At 39.0% G+C, this 22,203-nt stretch overlaps 1 protein-coding gene across 5 annotated transcripts in view; it reads right to left on the bottom strand.

Moving 5' to 3' along the window:
• Nucleotides 1-5,604: 5,604 nt before the first annotated feature.
• Nucleotides 5,605-22,203, bottom strand: part of ARHGAP29 (Rho GTPase activating protein 29) — a 45,152-nt gene continuing 28,553 nt past the window's right edge. The window contains exons 5-22 of one of the 5 annotated variants that reach the window (XM_054285761.1): nucleotides 20,197-20,257; nucleotides 19,567-19,704; nucleotides 19,218-19,282; nucleotides 18,659-18,769; nucleotides 18,479-18,559; nucleotides 18,001-18,189; nucleotides 17,627-17,764; nucleotides 16,167-16,357; nucleotides 14,178-14,344; nucleotides 13,538-13,666; nucleotides 13,270-13,368; nucleotides 11,593-11,756; nucleotides 11,173-11,361; nucleotides 10,892-11,029; nucleotides 9,742-9,974; nucleotides 8,675-8,981; nucleotides 8,400-8,508; nucleotides 5,605-7,450 (exon numbers count right to left, since the gene is read on the bottom strand). In XM_054285761.1, the coding sequence (XP_054141736.1) occupies nucleotides 6,555-7,450; nucleotides 8,400-8,508; nucleotides 8,675-8,981; nucleotides 9,742-9,974; nucleotides 10,892-11,029; nucleotides 11,173-11,361; nucleotides 11,593-11,756; nucleotides 13,270-13,368; nucleotides 13,538-13,666; nucleotides 14,178-14,344; nucleotides 16,167-16,357; nucleotides 17,627-17,764; nucleotides 18,001-18,189; nucleotides 18,479-18,559; nucleotides 18,659-18,769; nucleotides 19,218-19,282; nucleotides 19,567-19,704; nucleotides 20,197-20,257 (3,405 nt within the window). In that variant the 3' untranslated portion in view covers nucleotides 5,605-6,554. The remainder of the gene's footprint in view (nucleotides 7,451-8,399; nucleotides 8,509-8,674; nucleotides 8,982-9,741; nucleotides 9,975-10,891; nucleotides 11,030-11,172; nucleotides 11,362-11,592; nucleotides 11,757-13,269; nucleotides 13,369-13,537; nucleotides 13,667-14,177; nucleotides 14,345-16,166; nucleotides 16,358-17,626; nucleotides 17,765-18,000; nucleotides 18,190-18,478; nucleotides 18,560-18,658; nucleotides 18,770-19,217; nucleotides 19,283-19,566; nucleotides 19,705-20,196; nucleotides 20,258-22,203) is intronic. The other 4 variants (XM_054285762.1, XM_054285766.1, XM_054285764.1 and 1 more) reach the window with 4 other exon arrangements.

Below are 22,203 nucleotides of genomic sequence, written 5' to 3'. Positions count from 1 at the left end.
GCTGGCTTCTGGCACAAATTATAACAAAGCAGAGGATCAGGCCATCCCTATGTGCTGAAAGGTGAGCCAGCAGGGAAGAAGACCAGCCTTGGCTGAACAGGGCACTTTCCCTGGAAGTCAGGGAAAAATAGAGAGTTTACAACCTTTGGAAGAAGGGGCAGTCAACTCAGGAAGAGTGCAAGGACGTTGTTAGGTCACATAGAGAGAAAATTAGAATGGCAAAAGCTCAGCTAGAACTCAAACTGACAACCGCTGTGAAAAATAATAAAAAGTGTTTTTATAAATGCATAAATGACAAAATGAGGGCCAAAGGAAATCTCCATCCTTTACTGCATGCAGAGAGAAACATTGTAACCAATGATGAGGAAAAGCCCTTGGTATTTAATGCCTTCTTGGCCTCAGTCTTCAACACAAAGATTGGTTATCCTCAGGGCAACCACTCCCCTGCGCTGGGATGAGGAGCAGATTTCCCCTGCAATCTATTAGGCCATAGTTAGTGACCTGCTGTGCCACTTAGACACTCACAAGTCTATGAAGCAGGATGGGATCCACTCAGGAGTACTGGAGGAACCGGCAAAAGAGCTCACCAGGCCTCCCTCCATCATTTATCATCCATCCTGGTAAACCAGGGAGTCCCAGATGACTGCAGATTGGCTAGTGTGACAACCATTTGCCAATGGTCACAACAAACCCAGGCAGTACTGTGGACAGGGGGAAGAGTATCTGGAAAGCTGCCCAGTGGGAAAAAGCCTGGGGGTGCTGGTTGACAGCGGCTGAACATGAGCCAGGTGTGCCCAGGTGGCCGAGAAGGCCAGGGGCATCCTGGCCTCTATCAGGAGCAGTGTGGCAGCAGGAGCAGGGCAGGGATTGTGCCCCTGTACTGGGCACCGGTGAGGGCACAGCTGGAGAGCCGTGCCCAGCTGTGGGCCCATCACCTCAGGGGAGACACTGAGGGGCTGGGGCCAGCCTGGAGAGGGGCAGCAGAGCTGGGGAAGGGGCTGGAGAGTGAGTCCTGTGAGGAGTGGCTGAGGGAGCTGGGGTTTGGTCTGGAGAGGAGGAGGCTCAGGGCAGAATTTACCATTCTCTACAACCCACAAGGAGGGTTTAGCAAGATGGGGGTTGGCATCTTCTCCCAGGCAAGCAGTGATAGGACAAGAGGGCATGGCCTCAAGCTGTGCCAGAGGAGGGTTCAGGCTGGACATCAGGAGGGATTTTTTTCACTGGAAGTGTTGCTCAGGGAGGTGGTGGAATCACTGTCCCTGGAAGTGTTCAAGAAATGACTGAACATGGCACTTAGTGCTATGGTTTAGTTGATGTGGTGGTTTTGGTCAAAAGTTGGGCTTGATCTTGGAGGTCCTTTCTAACCTCAATGATTCTATTCTATGGTTCTATGGCAACCTCCTCTTGTAAAAGTGGCTTTAATCAAATTTCTCTTGAGCAAATGTTCATATCACAGGTAAGACACAGCCTGCTTCAATCCAGACAGAGAAACAAAGCTTCATAAAGACTCAGATAGAAGCTAACTCTGACTAATGGCAGTGCAAAGCAGAGAAACCAGCACTGCTGCTGCTTCTCAGCTGCAGACTGGGTTTGAGCCCTACCACAATGTGTGAGGCAAACAGATAATTTAATTGTTTTATCCAGCAAACAAGCTTTTCATCTCTGAAATCCTAAGGCAAGTTATTTTAAGAAAATGGATCTCTTTTTGCTATCCACATGTTTTCAAAGACCGCTCTAACAGATTAAATTAATCTCTCCTAATTAGATTTTTACATCACAATTGGATGATGGTAGAGGATATTTTGCTTTCTATGGTCAACTACATCTGTGACCCATTTCTACTTTTTAGCTTTACAAAGGGATCTTCAGAAGTAAACAGAGGAAGCTTATGTAGGGCCTATCACTTTTACATGGGAGGGTAAAATAAAGTTAAGCTTATGGAACACACTGCACAATTTCACTGTAGCTCTACCCACAGTCATCACTAGGACTTAGCTATTTCCTAAAGAGCTGTAGTTCGTTACCAGCAACAACAAATCATGAGACATTCCACTTACATATCAGACCATAAAGAAAGTAGAAATAGATGTTTGGTGATAGTTCTTGCATTGTGCCTACAGTAGATACAATAATCCCAGTGACATGCTTCATGAGCACCTATATGCAATACATGGGGTCACACAGCATGTGTGTTGTGATATCCTCTTACCTCACACACATATGCCATAGTTTTAACAGCTGTTTTAAATATCAGAATCTTGTTTTCTTATTTCCAGGCTTATTCCTGACTTTTGACTAAAAAATTAAGTCTGATTAAATGCTATTTGTTCAGCAAATTATAAAAATATCCCCAGTAATCTCTCCAGTACCACAAACAAATATTTCTGTAAAATAAAGAAAATTTTAAAATTACCAGAAAAGATAGCTTTGCAAATATCCACACTTAGCTGTATTGGGTGTGCTCACAGGCCAGCACTTCTAATGTTCAACAATGCTTTCCAGCATTTCCTGACCTGTGAGACATTTTTATGCACATAGAAGATGTCCCTCGACACAGGCTCACTAGAAAGTTAACACAATTAATGCTACACAATTTTGCCTAGACTGACTGTAGGAGTGGGTGAGTATAAATGTATCCTATAAACAGATCTATCTATGTGTACGAAAAGAAAACTACACAAACACAGGTTGAGGCTTTCTGAGTTAATTTTTGCACCCAACTATCTCAAACTACTGGGGGAAACCCAAGCTGAAGCTTTTTAGGTGTTTCCTATGTATTTCAGAGGCCTCCCTCTGAAATAAGGAGTAACTTGAAAGACAAGAATGGGAAGTTCTGTCAAACCAGGATCAAATGATAAAACATCAGAGAGACTGAGAAAAGGCCTCATGGAACTTCTGTTTGAAAGGTGTATTTCTATGAATCAAAGACAATCACAATCAGACTCTTCTTCTGTCAAACACAGACTGAATGTACACTAGTAGCTGCAGCATATCAGGTAGGGTGCTGAAGCACACATTCCAGTTTAGGTTCACCCAAATAGAACTAACTCTGTGCTCTGAGCCTGCTGTGTATGGTGAGCTGCAGTGTATGTAGCAAAGTCACACAGAAAGTACAAACACGCTCTGAGCTAGGTTACCAACGTTACCATACGTGCGCTGCCTTCGCAGAGCCTTTCATGTCAGCTCTCAGATTAGCTCCATTAGGCCTCTGCTACACGGAAGCTAAAGACTTCATGGATTTGCAAGCAAAACACAGACTTCTTACACAGAAGCAACAAAAACCTTGAAAACTTACCACAAAAGCTTACCTCATCTCTGAGAACTGCTGAAAGAGAAAGGTTTCTGAAGGAATGTTCAGCTTGGCAGCAAAGAAACACACATCTTAGGTGCAGTTAGCAGTCGCAGAATAACACTGCTCAGTTGTAAGGAGATTGTTTTAATCCCCTGCTTGATACAGAACAGCTCCATCTGCGAGTTTAAGGACTCATGAATAAAAATCCTCACAAATATCCAATATGACCTACCCAAGCACAATCAAGACTGTACCAGGACGTTGATATTTCTGTATTTCTTCAGATCTGAACAAACCCCTTGTTTGAGAAGATGGTTTCAGAAGGGTAGTTCTGGTAGCCTCAGAGGCTACTAAACAAACAGCTGTCATGACTAATTAGGTCAGCGACTGACAGAAGTCGGTACTCTGCCAAAGCTTTAAGAGGGATGAGGCAGTGCATTACGGCTTCAGAAAATGCAATTACCAAACAAATCTGACTGCAAGAGGTTTCCTCCCCAGAGTTCAAGCTGCTGGGTTCTGGCATTTTGTGTGATCCACAGCCTGGCACCTGGGGCAGGTGGGTAGGATTGCTGCACCTCCACTGGAGTGAAGCCATTTCAAAGGAAGACAGAGGAAAATCTCCATCTGAACCAAAAGAAACAACAGGGGCCAATCGAAACATTTCTAGTTCCAAAGGAAACCAAGTCTTTTCCACCAGGCGTAAGGCTCCGCTGCGCGGCCGCCTCCTCATCTCCTCAGGCGGCCGCCGGACCCGCTCCCTCACAGGGCGGGCGAGCCCTCAGCGTACGGGCCCCAACACAACACGGCCGTGACGCCACCGTGCAAATGTTTACGGAAATTGACAAATCAAGAAGTCACAGAATGGCCTCGAAGCCGCCGTGTCCCAGCCTCCCCCGCCGGCCCCGCTGCCCCCGGGCTGGAGGGAAGGCTCGGAAAGAGCCCCCGGCCCCAGCCCGCAGGCGCTGCTGCGCTGCCGCCACGCCGGGCGGCAGGGCCGTAACACTTACATAGGCTCCAGAGGTTTCCATTTCCAATGTCGTGCCCTTGCTCTTCGCTTGTATTACATAAAAACACTTGAAGGCATTATAAAGCTGGGACACGTAAATCATCTTCTACAATGGATGTTTTCCCTGAAATAACATGGGTTTGTAAAACACCTACAGATCCCCACCCACAGGCACCGGGCCCTGCTCACCCCACTGGCACCTGCGGTGCTGTGGGAAACACCTTAAAAAGTGCAGAAACCTTCAGGACTAGCAAAAGATGGAAGATGTTATGTAAAAAGGAGTATGGCAAGAGCCAGTAACAACTGGTAGTATGACTTGAATAAGAAATGTTTGTTTCTCACGGGTCAGTATTCACTGTTGTAATTCTCTATCTCAGGAGCCTGCTCTGGGGAGTACCAGAGACCTCCATCACAGTAGCTGAACAACTTTATTATTATTAAATTAATAAATTATTAAATTGAGACGTTTAATTAATTTCTTAAGCCATTACCATATCCAGTGTTAGACATGCTTTAACAATTATAGCCAGACAATAAATTTAATGATAATTCACAGATTATTTTGCTATTTTGGGGTCCTAATTAACATTGATCCTTTCACAACTGTGCTATGAAGTTACACTACACTGTCTTTAATGATTCATTAACCAGTTGTGTGGGGTATATATAGTCCACTCCTCCACTGTCAAAGTAGAACGAATTCCCATCTATGTCAAGAAGCCTTTCCATATATTTTGTTCTGCAACTCCCAACACCAGTCTGGGCAGACAGCAGCATCTGGGGCTTTCAGGTCTTCTGTAATAAGAGGCAGCTCCCCAAGAAATTACCTCAAGAATGGCCAGATCCATTCAGTGATACGATGGCCTTTGCCAAGAATGCAAGTCCTACTTCTGTGGAAATGTGACAAGGAATCAAAGTCCAACATTTTGAGTTTTAGAAACAAAAATCAGATTATGTCCACCAAACAGACTGTGGGATTTTATCTGTGGTGTTTAGGGAAGATTGGCAAAGGTAATGGTGTATTAAAGTCCAGTCTATTTCCTGTTGAAAAAACCAGAAAAGTGATTTTTGACCTTTGCCATCCTTTGAGAGTCATCCTGGTGCTTACATCTGTAGAAAGTACCATGCTAAAACAACTGTACTCTATAGTATGCCGGAAAGGGTCATGCTAATTGTAATCCCATAAAGAAAAGTGTGCCACCCCCTAGTCCCAGAAGACAGATGCAGGAGAGTACTACACTATTGCACAGGCCAAACATCTGTATTTTAATAAGTTAGAAGAAATCCAGATATAGAAGCCATAGAGTCACTGAAATGTTAACACATTAATATATTTTAAAGCAAATATAACACAGTGTACACATAAAAACAATTTAATACAAAGTGAAAACCATTAGATGCACCTACTAATGCTGATTTTTGGTTATTTTTATCTGTTTCATGGAAACTTGGAAACGAAGCTCTTAATTTCAGTTACACCAGGTTAAGTGGCAAAACTGATCTATAGCAAGCAAAACACTGCCTTGTCATTCACCTGGGAAAGACAACACCAGGGCAATGAATGTGTCCAGAATGGCACCCAAGTGAAACAGGTTGTGCACATTTGCCCCACTCACTAAGCTATACAAGAGACCAGATGTGAATTGACTGCTGCTTCTGAATAGTAAAGCTCAGTAAATGCATCCTTGCTGTACAAAAGAAAAGATTAAAGTGGCAACATAGAAAACTGACAACAGATAACCATGTCTGCCTAAAATATACACATATGATACATAATTATTGCCATGCTGGCCAGTATGTAAGCCTGTTCAAAAGCAAAGCTTTAATTGCACAGATTAGAAAAATGAACAAATGCTTTTACAGAGCAAAGCACAAGCTTTGGTTTATGCTTAGACAGTGAACATTAAACCTTTCATTTTTATTATAACATCTATTAAGAAAAATAGCTGTTTCTCTATGAATAAGCACTCCATTCCACACAATGAAATGAAGCTCAATGTCTTATTCAATGAACCCCTGTGTCTAGACTGGGAATGTATTACATCTTTATTGAAAGCTACTGATCTACAAAAGGTTTGACTTTAATTCACAGTTCCCCAGGCCTCCCCCCATTTTTAAAATGCTGCATATATAAAAATAACTCAAATATGGCACAAAAGTGGGATTCTCAAGGGAAGGCAAAGGATAAAGGGGCAAAGGGAAGCCTCCATTGGGCAACATCAAGAAATTGCATATAGTACAAGAGGAATTTGCACCCTATACAAAATGAGCTTCCCTGTGTTCCAGTTCTTGGATCCTTTTTGGTCTCAGTCTATGGTAAGCAGGCTTCAGATCTGTGGAGTGACTATCCTCTGAGTTAGATTTCTGTTCATTTGTGTTTTGTTCATCACCTGACAGAAGTGCAGAGCTCCTAGCCAGTTTCACAGTATTATCCTGGGGGAGCACAGAGCTAGCACTGGTGGGTGCACAAGCTTTAGCAGAAGAACCATCTCCATTTTCTTTTGATTTGTTAGAGGGTGGTTTATAAAATGTCCCTGGGGGTGGTTGCAATGTTCTTGGAGGCCTAAAGGCAGCAAGAGGTTTAACATCAGGACCATTCTCTTCTACTGCTGTCCTTCCTGACCCGACAACGGAATATGGCTTATTAGGAAGAATGGCTTTAGCTGGATTGTTCCCAAGGCTGCTTGATGATGATAAAGCACCTGCAGTTCCACTCTCGAGGGCTCGGATCTCCTGGGGCGCGTTAGTCACGATCATTGCTGTCCTTGCTGTGATATCATACTGTTTGTACTGCTTGTCCCAAGTTTTTCGCAGCATCTGGCTGTCATAACAAGGCAGTCTGCAGCAGGTATCAACAGCAGGGACTGCCTTCACCTCTGAGACTTCTTCAATAGTGGGGCTTCTGCTCAGCTTCTCTGAACTTACTGCCCCTGCATTTCGTGAATTCCTTTCATTCAGAACACACGGAGGCAGTATTCGGTCCACAGGCAGGCTGACAGGGCGAGACGCTGCCTTCGTCCTTGGAGCCCGCAACGGAACTTTGCCCATCTGACGGCTGGGTTTCACAGTAACTAAGTTCACTTGACAGGGGTCTTCACCTAGAGAAATGAATGGATCATTGTCTTTCTCTGAAGCTGGACTCGCAACATCACCTAGAGACACAAACAGATGTGACTGGATCTTTTTGCCAAGAGAGATCAGCAAGACTTCAATGACCCATTGCTAGTTAGTATTTTAATGGGATAACAGTTTTTAGGGATAGCTTGTATACATACTAGCAACAGCCTACTCTAACAAATGTATGCATTTCACTAGCAGTAAAACACATACTGTGCAGCTGTAATCAAAGAGAAAACAGAGGCACTTCACTTTCTGGCTGGTGCTTTGCTATCCCTGAATATTTTCAGTTTTAGTTTGTTTCAGGATGTCACGCTGTTGCTGTATGGGACATGACTGAAGTGGTAACATTAGATGAAAATCAGTACAATTAAAAGGGAATATGTATAGTTACTCCTAAATGAAGTACATTAAATCATACCTACATTAAACCAAACCCCTGTAGTAGCATAGGCAGATAAACAGAGAAAAAAATTCAGAGTTAGAATAAGGTTAGCAAACCTGGGATTTTTAAAGCAAAAATACTGATATCCAAAATGCTCTGATGATTCTGTCAGACAATTACTCTTTCCAAAGCCTTCTGGTGTAGTTCCAAGTGAGTGGCAATGATACATATTTTGGAGGAATAGTGGTCAAAATACATAAATTGCTGGTTATTAGTTTACAGCTAATAGTGGATTTCAGAAATCAGTCACAGCATAATTAGGATTTTTTTTGTTTGCTTTCTTTAAAACAAGGCAGAAACCTAACCACTGTTATGCTCTTACCAAATACTTTGAGCTCTGATTCCATAAACACAGATTTCTTAGAAGCATTTAGAAAGATTTAATTTTCTGTTCTTATTACAAAAATAAACAGTGTATCAAACAGTGATGAACAAGTTTTATCACTTGCTTATGTCTATATTGCAGAGCTACATGCACTATAATCTAAAGCATCCAGGGCTCCTTATTTACCCACACCCAGATTTAACAGCATACTAACCAGATAGAGATATATCTGCTTCTTCTTTTGTATTCTTGCTATTCTTCGATTCCAAAAAGAGTGCAGCTGTTTCTGAAGCTCTTTCACATGGAACTATTTGAATACCCTGCTAACAAAAGTCAGAGCAGAAGTAAATGAGAATCAACAAAAAAGGCACTCCTTATCAAAAAAAAACCCAAAAAGACTTATTAGAAATACTCTCTGGAATGCTCCAGAATTTAACACAGAAGTTAATATGGCACAGGTAACATTGTGGCAGCAAAAGAGTCACTCACTTCCTTTACAGCAACAAACGATTTCCTCTGCTGCTGCAGCTCCCTCTCGTCGGCTGATAAAGCAACTCTGACCATACCAGCTGTTTCTTCAGCATGAGAAGCGCTCAGAAGTGGTTTCAAGGAGACATCAAATATCTTTTCATAGTACGTTATGAGCAGCTCCACTACCCGGGCCTGGTAAGGGTAGTCCACAAGTGATGACAAAGAAACCGTAGCATCGGTTTGACGGGGTCTGATCAGAGTTGGGCCAAATATTATGCCAAGGTTGCTGGCTGACATTTTATTTTCATCGCACTGTTCTGTAACTCTGCACAAAGAGGGGGAAAAAACCAAACCAAAAGAAATCCCCAAGTGTTAGAGGGTTTTATTACTTCAGAAGTTCTTTTGATATTAAAATCTTATGTCTAAAGAGGGTAAGAGACAATAAAAAACAGAGTGGGTTTGGTAAGCAGGCAGAATCTTCAGTGCAGACCACATTTAACAGTGGCTTGAACTTCCCACACAGGGTGTTTTTATGTCCTATTTGTTAAAGTTATTTGTGGCTATTTGGCATTTCTGGGGTTGGAGAAAAGAATGTCTCTCATTCTAACTAATAACACAGCTATAACCCAGTATTACCCATTTTTATAGGCAATTGCTGGTTTAGTACATCATCATACAAACCACCATTTGGAGGACAAGGAAGTGAAATGTGACTGAAGAATGGTTATTAAGAGACATGATACAAGTTTCAATTTTCTGTTAACAGCCATCAAATCACTGCCCTATCTTTGTTACATTGCAATTTAAATCATATTTAGATCCCTGAATGTGACACTAATTACTACTGACCCCAATGCTAGCACAGAATCAAAAATAATGGAGGCCAATGCTTTCCCTGCTTAATTTCCTTTCATATTCTTGTCTCACTTGGGGATTCATTACATGGAAAAACCTGCAGCAACAGAACAGTGTCTTCAAAGGCATATGTGACTTCTTCCTCAACAGTCATCAAAAAGGTACAAGCGATTCCTAGCATGCAGCAGTTAAGTTTTCAACATCAGTTTGCATTTAAAGTATTTTCTTACCTGTGAAGGTGTCCAATAAGGTACTGAAGAGTGTTATAATTTGGTACAGGCAGTTGTTTCAGAAGATCTTTAATTTTAATGATGATCCTGTTCAGTTCAATACAGAGTGACTGTCTTGTCTTTGCTTTGGGGCTAGCTTGTTTAGCATCCAATTCCTCATTAGCATTCTGACTTTCTTTTGCAAGTCCAATGAACTCATTGTAAAGCCGAAACAAAATCAAGGGCTCTGGAAGCTGAAGAAATAGGAACATTTCAGAAACATACTTAAACCTGAATTTTAACTATTTGCTTCTTGTTTTTCTTCAACTTCTTCTGGTCTAGCATCTTTTCTTAGATGATGACATTGTTTAATCCTTGTTCATTAGCTCAATCCCCAATTTTCCCTTTTCCAATCCACACCTTTTTCCAGACATCATTTGCTAACCCTTTCCTACAGTAGCTCCAGGAGTGAGCATTTATCACAATTTATTGAAATAAGATTTCAAGAAAAAAAGTTGATTTCAAAATCATTTAATGGTGATAATCATAGGATTGGAATGCTCATCTCTGACAGCCAGCATGAGGAGGAGGACAGGACCATCCAGCTAAAGACTATTCCTTTCAGGGCTAACATAATTGCACTGGGCTACATCACAGCTTCATTTTTTCACATACATATTGAAATTGTTTTAGAAAATTCACTCATGAAGCTTTAAAGCTCTATTTTAGAAGAAAAAGATGGATAATCCCTCCATAATGAACACACCATGACCACTACGAGTGTTTCATGATGTTTTTGTTAGCAGGCATTAACAGCAATATATCAGCATCTGTCTGCATGAAGAGGCAAGAACATGGGAATCTTTTAAACTCCACGTAAGGCAAGCAAATTCACTTTCATTAATCAGAAAGGTTTTAGAAATAAACTCTACTATGAGTAGATAAACAAGCTTGTTATGCACAATTTCCCTGTAGAATACATATTGTAATCCCAGCACTTTTCCCAGCCCTTGTCACAGACTCCATGTAAATAAAGAAGCCATTGCAGTTATACAAGGCACTTGTTTAATTGCTGCTGTAGGAGTGCCTGAAAAGGAGTGGTTGTTTTGTACTGTACTGAAGAAATTTACTACAGCACTTTGGTTTTCCATCTGACCTCTCAATTCCATACCTGGCGGAGATACAGCTTGAGAACATTGCTGATGTCATGTGCATAGAGTTCTGAGAGCTCAACCAAATCCTTTCCATTTTCAAAAGCTTGACAAAGCTTTTCAACTCTTGACTTCGCTCCATTCACACGATAGATGCCCTAAAATTAAAAGACAAGCACAACTCTATTTCAATTTGAATGGAACTTGTAAAACACAGATGATACTGACAGCATTAAAATCTTAAGAGAAGTTTTTTTTTTAAGATTGTGTCAAACTTAAGCATGAACAAACTCAAGCATACCTTGACATTCAGTGCTCTGCTTTCAATTTCTGACGTACACTTTTTGATGATGAAAGGAATGCCATCAGGAAAACTTTTAGCAGCTTGGGCAAATTCCACTCCAAATAAGTGAAGCCTTCCATGAAGTTTTTTGTGCCCACATTGAATAGCTAAAGTCTCTAAACATTTTTTATGGCATGCAAGTGAACACTACAGGAGAAGAAACAAAAAAAGCACATGGCTTGATATAATCTGACACCATAGAAATATTCCAGCTGTTTCTCACCCCATATGTGAGCAAAACAAATTTGTTAGTATGGTGTGCCTCTGCTTTAAGTTCATGGTGGTTATACAAGACACAAACTCCAGTTTTTATACAGAAACAGAACTCCCAACTTTACATAAATCCCAAGCAGCAATTAAAACTGATTTTCAACTTACCTCCTCACATTCAGCTCCATGAAATACTACCAGGCCGTCACATTCTCTGCATTTAGATGGAGCTCTCAGCTTCCGTAGTTTGTGTGTTTGTGCTGCTTTGGACATATTAGCATTTCTAAAAGGTCCTGGAGAATTTGCAGTTTCAGATGTGAGATCATTTAAACCTGAAGAGAATTTCCCTGTTATAGTCATTTTAATATCTACTACTGGGGTGGTAGTTACTCTGATTTTTTAGAATTGTGCTGCAGAACAGAAGTCTGTAAGTAATGGCAACTATCAAAGTAATCAAAAACATTTTAATCACAGGGAGGCAACACTATGTTGCAGTTCACATAACAGAGACATTAACTATCAAACAATCCTGTGTAAGAGCAGAATCAAACAATCTTTTTTGCCTTATTAAGTATTTAATTTTCCCCTGTATTGTGGCAATGTGAAAATATTAGGACATTTAATTCCAACTGCCCTGCATTTCAGGCAACAATTCATGGAAGTTTAATTTTATACATTTCAAAATCCTGTACTAGAGGATGAAAGACAGCTTGTTTTGCCCTTTAGTGTTTCTGAAATGCTTAAAAAAGAAATATTTTGCAGCAAGGAAGAATTAAGACACACTCATGGCGGTAGCCTCATAAATTTTAAAAACATTACTGATTCTGAGTTTGCTGTAACAACATCAAATATTTTCTAAAGGATTCTAAAACAAAAAAGAATAGCAACTGGTCCTTTTTGTGTCCAAATTTTTTTTTCAAGCAATTTACTTAAAATGCTATCAATAACTCTGTGAACCAAACCCCTTTGTTTTACAGATAACTTAAAATTATAACATTCAGTTAATTGCCCAGAAAGCTTCTTAAAAGCTCAAACATTGATTAAACAATACAACTCTACGTGAAAGCTTGCATTCAGTAACACATTGCCACACTTAAGTCTAGATCTGAATTAAAGCTGTTTACCACAAGTTTTTTCCTAGAAGGCAAAGTATACATTTAGGAAATAAGGGCTAAGTAAACAGTTTCCTAAGGGCTTTACTGAGCAAGTGCCACAAATATTTCAAAATTAGTTTGTAAGTACTGTAGACACACAATAGAACTATTTCTGATAATCCAGTTATTCAGGTTTCAATGCCTGAGGCAACATTGTTGTTATACAGTCAAAATTAATTTGAAAATTAGAAATGGCCTGGTCAAATCTGGGACAGACATTACTGAACTCATTTATCTTAGCTGAAAGGGTGAAAATCTCAGTTACTACCCTAAACATTTGGTACCACTTTTTTCCCAATTTGCACCATATCACCTCTACGCATTTGTGCATTTCATGTCAAAGTTCAGAAGTGATCTTACATAAATCAGTATGGAGCTGAATTTAAATGCAAATGTCTGGAGGGAATGGTTAGTGGATCATTTGCTTTACCTCAAAAGGGTGACAACACTAGAAATGTCCTATGGTTGTCCATACAGTACCCTAAACATATAAAGGCAATTCTGCACCACTTCATTTGAATTACTTGAATATTATTCTTCATCTCTCAACCTGAAGTGGATGCATATTGTATTGAAAAACAATGCTGTTGGCAATCACACCTTGTTAAAGTACTTTTCTTAAGAACATTAGAAAGAAAAGCCACACAATGTAACAAAAAGCATCTTCTGAGGACTTCAGAAACAACATTACCACAGTCTGAAGGAGATGGTGGCTCTCTTTCATCAAGATCATCTGCAGATGACATAGTCCCAGTGGAAGGTGTTCGGGGAAGTCGTCTTTTAAAATCCCCTAGCAGATGAGAAAAGTTTTCAGGAAGCTGTAAATATCAGTCCCACCCAAGTGTTCAGTTTTCATTACATGCTCTGCTGAATACTTGTTTATTTAACAGTGTCTTCACTAATGTGAAACAGTGCAGGGAAAAGACTTCAGGTTAGCACAGCAGTGAGAGCAGCTGTACCTGGGCTGGCAGATGGAGAATCCATGGACCGGGACTCACTGCTCCCCCCTGCACTTTCAGAGTCACTGCACATTCCCCCACTCTGGTTGCCAACTGACCATGATCTGAACGGTGGTGGGCCTCGCACTGCTTTTGAAAAGAAAGTTCACAAATTCCAAATGTCAAAGACAAAATTTACATTTTTTAAACTGAAAACTAACTATGAATATATTCAAAATAAGAAAAACTGCACAAGTTAAATGAACATGCAATATAGTGAAAAAGCCCCAGGGGATATATTCCTGTAAAAGCTTCAGGGGCTAAGAAAATGAATTTCAGAAACTAGACAATTGTGCTTTTGCAGAGGAGCTGCAATCAACACGGAACTTACAAAACCAATGGATTTTCAATTGCTAGAGTTTCACTTGGAAGAGTTTAGTCCACTGAGTTTGACAGTACTTGCTGTTTGAATTGTATCTCACCTTTCTTGTCAAAGGATCTAGGATCAGGCAGTTTTCCATTTGTCCTTATAATGCTCAAGTACATTATGTTTTATAGGCTTTGAACTTTATAAGACATTTTTAATCCCTCAGTGTTACATTAAAAAAAAAAAAAAAAATTATTTAGAGACTGAGCTCCAAAACAAATATAGAAGAACTACCTGGAATATCTGTGTTACTGGAAGATCTCTTCTCTCTAACCTTTTGTGAACGATGATAAATTGGGCTTCCCACATCATCTAATGCCTGAGCAGGAAAATCTCCGGAACACTGAGATAAGTTACCATGGGATGTATGGACGCTGTTTGTTGATTGCTTATTAAAAACCCTTCAGAAAGAAAAAAAATAATTTGAAGAATGAATAAGACAGAAATTAATGAAAAGTAATGCATTTTTTTAATCCCTGGGCACAAAAAATGCTACATTTAATCATTTAATTACTATTAATGAGCATACATTTTTGACATGTCATTCTCATAATTAAATTTAATTCCAAAATTAAAAAAAAATATTAGAAGAAGAGTGGCCATTTATTTTCAACTAAATATGTGAGATTTCCCAGTGTTTTCTCTACACCCAGAGAGAATCATCTTTTCCACTTCTTCATGTATTATAAACATTATCTTGCAAACTTTGAAAAAACAGCCTATTTGTTCCTCTGAATGTAAGAATAATCACAAGCCATTGTATTCTATGACTATGCTTTCCCCTCCAAAAGATTCTCTGACCAGCCATCAGGACCATCCACCTATAAACACAGATGTTCACATATTGTGCTTTTTAAATGCACAGAAAATGTGTTGAAGCTGCCAGAGTGTCAGTCCATTTTGAAAATCCACTCTCACTCCAAGAACAGAATAATGTTAACAGTAATTAACATAAAATGCTGAAGCACCCTGGGGACAAAAAAGCCTGCTGGCCAAGTTTAGCAGTCAGGAAGCTGTTTCTTAATCACTTCTACCCTATCAAGCTTAAGGGAAACAGAGACTGAAAAACGTTCAAATTTGCATTTGTTCAAGGAACAGTCCCTTAAATTAATGCAGAATCAAACAATAAAAATGATGAAGTACATGATGAATCACAAGGCCGTGACAAAGAAAATAAAAGGTGGGCAGAGGAGGAGAAAAAACATGCTCCTATAAATGTCAAGCAGTAAATAGCTGGGAGAGCACACAAAGTGCTGGAAATTTCACGCTCATCAGTCTCTCAGGGAGCTACATAGTTAAATCCCCCAAAGTCAAAGTTTATGAGTATAGCCTAAATCAGTCTTAAAAGGCAGGAAATTTACAGACAAGAATTAAGAATCTCAGCTTTAACTTTGAATTTCCTGCCTTTTGTTGGTAGAAGTCTGACTCAAGCATTTGGGTTTTTGTTTTTAGTTTCCTTTTGAAAAACGATGACGACGCTTTCCTGTAGAACTGTGAAACACACAGATTGAAATGGATATTCTGCTGCTCTAGTGCCAAGATGACCATTTTACAACAAATTAAAGGTGGAAAAGCATTTGGCACGCTGACACAAGGAGCTGTCTTTATCTTGAAGTCTTTACTTCCACATTAGCTGGAGCTTTCATAGTTTAATAATAACAATTTCTATTTCATACACATTGGAGAAAAAATAATTAAGTTATAACATGTCCCTACAAATGGACTCTGAGCTTTTTTTTAGGCACATAGCATGAGATAGAAATCGAGAGACATTTCCTGCCAAAAAGTTGCCAAATGTAAACAGTATGAAAGAAGCTACTGTATGCAGCAGCAGGGCTTGTGGAAGAGGAAAACTACCTCTTCAGACTTTCTAAATTTCTGATTTTCAAGTACTGCTGCCACACAACCCTACCAAATCCAAAACTTACACTTTTCATATTAACCAGTATCTATATTAAAATAGTAAAAAGTCTTGCACAACAATTGTCAATGCTTTAGTAAGTATTATTGCATGAAATAACATTCTGCCTCAGAATTCAGAGGCAGATTTTAATGTCAAAAATTATATATAATCTTACCATTTAAAAGATGAGACTAAGAGAATAGTAAAGTATGTTAAAATACTCCTTTAGTTCCTCCAAAAATATTGTTTTATTGTTAAACACATATGCCTAAACGTTGCATTTTAAACCAAGTAGTTGCCACCTGTACTTTGGCACTTACCCATCAACCTGGGAATTCTGGGTTTCAAAACAACCTGATTCAACAGGAACACCATCCTTTGGCAAACTTTTCACAAACTCTGAATACTGCTGACCAGGGTCATAGAGTTTGGCACTCTCACACAGGGACTGGCAGTTAACTGGCAGAGATACAACCTGAGCATGCTGCAGCTGGAACAGGTTAACTGTTGCCTGTTGGGAGAAAGATTTTCATTATTTGTAGATCATTTACTAAATATTTCACTTACACTTTGCTCAACTCAAATTAATACCCTAGCAGAAGATTATTTGAACAATAAGACTAGAAAACTTCTAGAAAATAGTAACATGTTCCTTTTTACAGTCAACTTTCAGGAGACTTGAACAAGCTTCATCTGTAATAGAGACATGAGTATTTCTCTCCTCTCTGGGTTATTGAATCCTCCCCACTAGCAAAGGCAATTCCAATTTTCTCTCACTTTTGGTTGATCGAGATAAACAACAAGGGCTTTTGCTATCAGAAAAGCTTTTTTCATGATCTGGAGTGAATATTAGTCATCACTACAATAATGAAGTAGCTGGAATTCCAAACCCAGGTGAGCTCCGTATCGTCTTGTCCCAGCAGACAGATTAAGTGAACACTTTCTTCATTAAATTACCTAACACTTCTAAAAGATTTTATCACATGTTAGGGACCAGAGAAGGGGGACACTGCCTAACTGCTTTGTCAGCTTTTGGGTTACAAAGTAGTCTGCAATTTAAATATACTTGAACTGACAAGTCTGTCTATACTTTCTGCTGCTCTTAGGGGTTGGTTTTAGGGTTGCTTGTGGAGCAGCATTGTTTGATATTTTACTTTCCCTCCCCATGCCAGCATTAAATTTTCATTGTCTCATCTAAACAAACAAATAGAAAAAAAAACAAACAAAAGCCCCCAAACATCTCTTGCCATAATGATTTCTTACATTCCTCAAGATTTTTTTTAGAACTGCGCATGTCATATGCAGTTTTGACCATCACTTCCCTATTACACCATAAACTAGTACAATCTACTAGTCACAAAGGATCCTGCAGTAACTGAGACTGCCAGCAAGGCTGAAGTATGCTAATATCCATGCTGGGCTTGATCCAAACATCTTTGCTAATGTACTAATCAAAGCTAAGAAAGCTGTACTCTTAAGCAACAGAGGAACACTACTGCCACCAAAATTTTGAAGAGATATTTTTTAAGGATTGTGCAGTCAGGGTGCTTGCAAGGCAACAGCTTATGAAACACCGAGAAACATTCAACCCCCCCCTCAATGTTTGTTTTTAAACTCCTACTAGAAAGCGAACACAGATTAAAAGTTTTCCTTCTTTTACTGTTGGCATGACATCTGTCCTTTGAAAACTTTCCATTTAAAATGGGGCTTATGGGGCCTTCTCTTAGTTCTAACAATATATAAATATCTGTGCAAAATGTATTTTAAAGACCATGCTTACAGCTTTAAGAGTAAGATCACACTGGTAAATAAGCTCCCGAAGCTGTGTTAAAACATCACTTTTAAAGCTTTCCAAATAATTTCTTTTTTCTTCAACCTCTGCCATGCTTGCTTTATAGTGCTCATTGGCTTCTTCGGCCTAGAGAAAACACAAGTATAAAGAGTTGATGGATTACAGGCCTTGATACTAGAAGCAAGAAAAACTCCACTCAATATGCTTGTATTTGAGATTCCCTTTTAAGATAAAAACCCAAAGGAACATAGCATGATTAAAATTAAAAATGTGAATTCAACTTACTCAAATACTCTCTTTGGGAAAACATGAAAAAAACCAGTATAGACTTAACTTTAAAAGCAAGGAACAAACCTCTTTACCTTTTGAAGAGCTTCCTCCTCTAGCCTCCGTTTTTTCTCAAGTTGCTTACTGAAATCTTTCACAAAGCTTCCACTTGAGCTAAGCTGCTCCTCCTCAGCACGAGCAGTGCAGGACTTTGCCTTTTCATACTCATCCTGACGCTGGGTATACAGCAACTTGGCTTTTCTGAGAGCAGCTTCCAGCTCTTGCTGCAGAATGCAGCCAGAGAAAAAGAAGAATAAACAACATTAATTTTTCAGTATTTTAATATGATGTTTAAAGAAGCTTATGCACAGGTCTGTATGCTGCAGTACCAAGTGCATTGACATTGAAAGATAACCTCTTACAAATGCCAGACTGCCATGAAATTGACAGCTACATCTACTTTCACCAAGCTCTAGAGACTATGTGTGAATGTAAGTGCAGAACAGGCTAGTTTGAAAGTTTCATCCTTTTGAAGAATTCTAGACTGAACAGTTAAGATAAAGAATTACCAACCATTTTTTTCTGTTCTCGCTGCCAAAGGTCCTTGATATCTTTCCTTTGTCTATCCAACTCATTTTTCCTTCCAAGAAGAGGCTAAATAGGAAATATTAACGGAGTACATTAAAGGCATATAGGCTTTTTTTGAATATTCTATGTAATTATATAGACTTTTGTCTCTTTTTTTAAACATACCTGCACAAATTTGTTAGACTGGAGAGCAGCAGCTGTTTGTTGCCAAAGTTGACTGTTCTCAATATCATTTTGAAAAGCATTAATGAATATTGACTGGAATGGCATATAATCCTAAAATTACACAGCATATGTTCTAGGTAAGACAGGTTAATGACATTCTGAATGTCTGTACAACTGAACTAGATTTTCAATTAAATTTAGTCAATTATTTACTAAAATAGTATGAATGTCAGATATGAATGTAGAAAATTACTAACTCATCTGTGATTCATTTTACTAGGAGAAAAGTCTACAAGCCCCAATCACAAAGCATACAAAATATTAGTCAGAAAAAAGAATACTGTGGATCTGCATATTCAATAAAAATAATACTATATATACCAATTTCCACCACATCCTTCCATTTGTTAAATGAAGATCTTTTTAACTACTGATTTATCATATAAATCAATTCTGTATCAGCCTAAAAATTCATCCCTCAACATCAGAGTTTTACTCCTGGGCAAGCCATCCAATAAAGATTTAAGACTAAGATAAAGCCCCAAAGGTATACACTCACCTGGTGTCCAACAACAGCTTTAGCAGTTTCAGCCATTTTTGCTAAACTTTTAGCACACTCCACTTCTGTTAAAAAAATTTCACATTTACTGTTTACATTATAACACAACAGTTATAACACATGCTAAATGTTTTTTACAGTCTTCCTTTAACAAACAGACCACAGAGGGGACCACCTTCACTTTGTTACAGGCCTTTAATTGTAGGAAATGCATGATAGCTCTGTCCACTTCAGCGGAACAGCTACTAATTTAGAAATCACATTATTGACAGTCTGCAGCACAGAGGCCTGACAACAGATTTAATTTCATCATGACAAAGCTGATTAAATGCCAGAAAGAGCCACTCACCCAAGCTAAGCTTTTTTTCTACCCATGCGACTACATCCTTGGTATATTTGGACCATGCTTTAGCATAGGACAGAGCCGACTCAATGCCACTGTCATTTCTTAGGAGCATGCTATCAACCTCCTCTGCTCGAAGATGTCCTGCAAATAAAGCATCCAACACAAAGAAGTGATTTTTAGGCATGACCACACACTGAGAGCAAAGCCAGTATTAGCCAACTGTGAATGCTTAAGCAGCTCTGATCTTGAGTTGGTCTTTAATGCTGGTTGACTCTAAACAGGACTGACAGAGGTTTTAGAACAAATTAAAGGGTCATAATATGTTATCTGGAGTAGTCATATGATCAGCATAACTTTCTTCAAGAAAGTGACCCAACAAACACCAATCCTATGACAACACACAGAAGGTGCTTCAGGCCTTAGTTCTCCCCCCACCCCGCCAAAAAAAAATGCTGCCTGGGCTGGTTATTTACAAACAAATGAAACCTCGGCAATAACTTTTTTTCCCCAGTGAAGTTGTAAAGGCAGCATAGGTATAAAATAGTGACCAAGCAACTTACTTAGAACAATTTTACAAGAAAAAACCCCACAGATTACAAAACAGTGTTTATCAATGTTAAATGAATGACCTACCTTGAATATCATCCCTTTCATGCAGTGAACCCCCAGACTCCACAGAAAGATTCTCAAAAGACTGGTATGCAAGAAATAAAACATTAAGTTAGCAAAGCAAATCTCTCACTGGAACTGAAAGCTAACAAAATAAATGGCATTAGCTGCCCCTTTATTTTTTCATAGATAGAGCAGATAAAGCAAACTGCATCACTCCCTCTCATCTAAGGCACAACATTTTTTAAACCCCCATTGCTGGCAAATGAAAAAGAATAAATAGCAAGGAATCATTATATACCTTTACATCAACAACCTTGAAAGTCTGTGATGAAAGAGTTAAATATCAACCAGATTTGTTAAACAATTAAGTGAGCTTCAGCTTTTCTTAAATCCCTACCCATCTTTTAAAAACCTTTTCACACAGACTTAATGCCAGATACATAAAACAGACACCATTTTACAAGCCATTATAATCCTGTATTTCTTCCTCAAGGGAATAAAGTTTTTTGTAAATTACTTGCAGGTGGTGCACTGTAGGCACAACAGCTGACTGGTAACACTTGCTAATGAAACCCTGAGAATCAGTACAACCTGACAGAAAGTAATCCAATAATAAAAGGAATTTAGCACATCACGTCATCCCTACCTTTGTCCTCACTGCATTCTGCTACCCCTTGAATTGTGCAAGTTGAATTATTTGTAAGACTGTGCTGTAGACCTGACTACTCAACAAATTTAAATAAATAAGAAGTTGACTTTGTAACCACTACCCCCTTAAAAGCCAAACCAAAACAAAGACAGACATCAAACCCTACATAATTTTAAATGGATAAACTACTTTTGAATACTCTGAAGCACAAAGCAGACAGAAAACAAAGGCTAAGAAATAGCTGCAAAGTGTCCTCAAGCTTTGCAGGAACAGCTTATTTCCATTTAAACTTTGGCGCTGGTTTATTTTCAGACATTCACTAAAATGGAGCACAGTTTTCAATGATAAAAGTAGTTTTGGTGTTTTTTAACGCAAATGAAAACTGATCATAAATCACACAAAAATCTCTCAAGAATCATTGTTTACTTCACAGCAGAAGCAGCTTTTCCAAAGACCAAAACATGCAAGGTATTAATCATCAGTGACATCAAACAGAATCAAATTACAGCCTAAAGACTCCCTTTGTTACTATTACAGTGGCTGTCTAACACAAGAGAGCTTCAACAAAATGGAATGTTTTCCAGAACAGGTGGGAAATCTATCCAAATCTATCCCAACTAAATTGGTAAAAAAACCCTAAAGTCTGAATTTAGCAATGGATCAATATTTGGTTGCAGAGAAAGCTTGAACATTCCTAGATTTAGTTCAGATTTTCTGTAAAGTATTACTGTCTTCAAGATTATTTAAAATTGTTAGGGGAGAAAAAAATAATAATTAGAAAAGCTCCATACTTTATATTAACTTGGTGCACTTTTAAGTTCTGGTCCTAAAATTTCTTTCCCATTTCTATAAGACCTAAATCATTACAGTCCTGAAAACTGTTCACTCCTTTCCAATAAATCAGGCACACTGGTTAATGCAGCTAATCAAAGGTCACTCATTCTTTCACATTCACCCACTGTAAATATGTAATACCAAATTTTAAAAGCAAGCATGAACAAATGCTTTTATCTATGTCAAATCTTTTATCTACAACTGATCACGACGTGATCCGTGCAGCTTGCCCCCCTCAAGCAACCCAATGACTCATCCCAGCAGTCCTAGCAAAATGAAAACCCTGACTTTCATTTCCAACTTGAACCTGTCTTCTGCCTCTTTTTCCCCTCACTACCCAACTCTCCCCCTAACACAGGCAAATCTCTTCACACACTTTGAAAATTTTATCCTTCTTTATTATGCTCTCAGATCTGCACAGCATCAAATAGCATTCAAATAGCTTGTTGAATAATGAAAGGTCAGACATGTCTGTCTGGTCTCTTCTACCATATTTTAAAATGCTTTTGTTTTTAATTAAAAAATCTTTGCTTCCACCTTGTACA

The sequence above is a fragment of the Melozone crissalis genome, unplaced genomic scaffold (genome assembly GCF_028551555.1).
Source record: "Melozone crissalis strain CALT ecotype California unplaced genomic scaffold, PUWL_Pcris_2 ptg000045l_1, whole genome shotgun sequence".
NCBI lineage: Eukaryota > Metazoa > Chordata > Aves > Passeriformes > Passerellidae > Melozone > Melozone crissalis.
The sequence above is the reverse complement of the archived record's forward strand: the minus strand, read 5'-3'. Positions and strand labels throughout refer to the sequence as shown.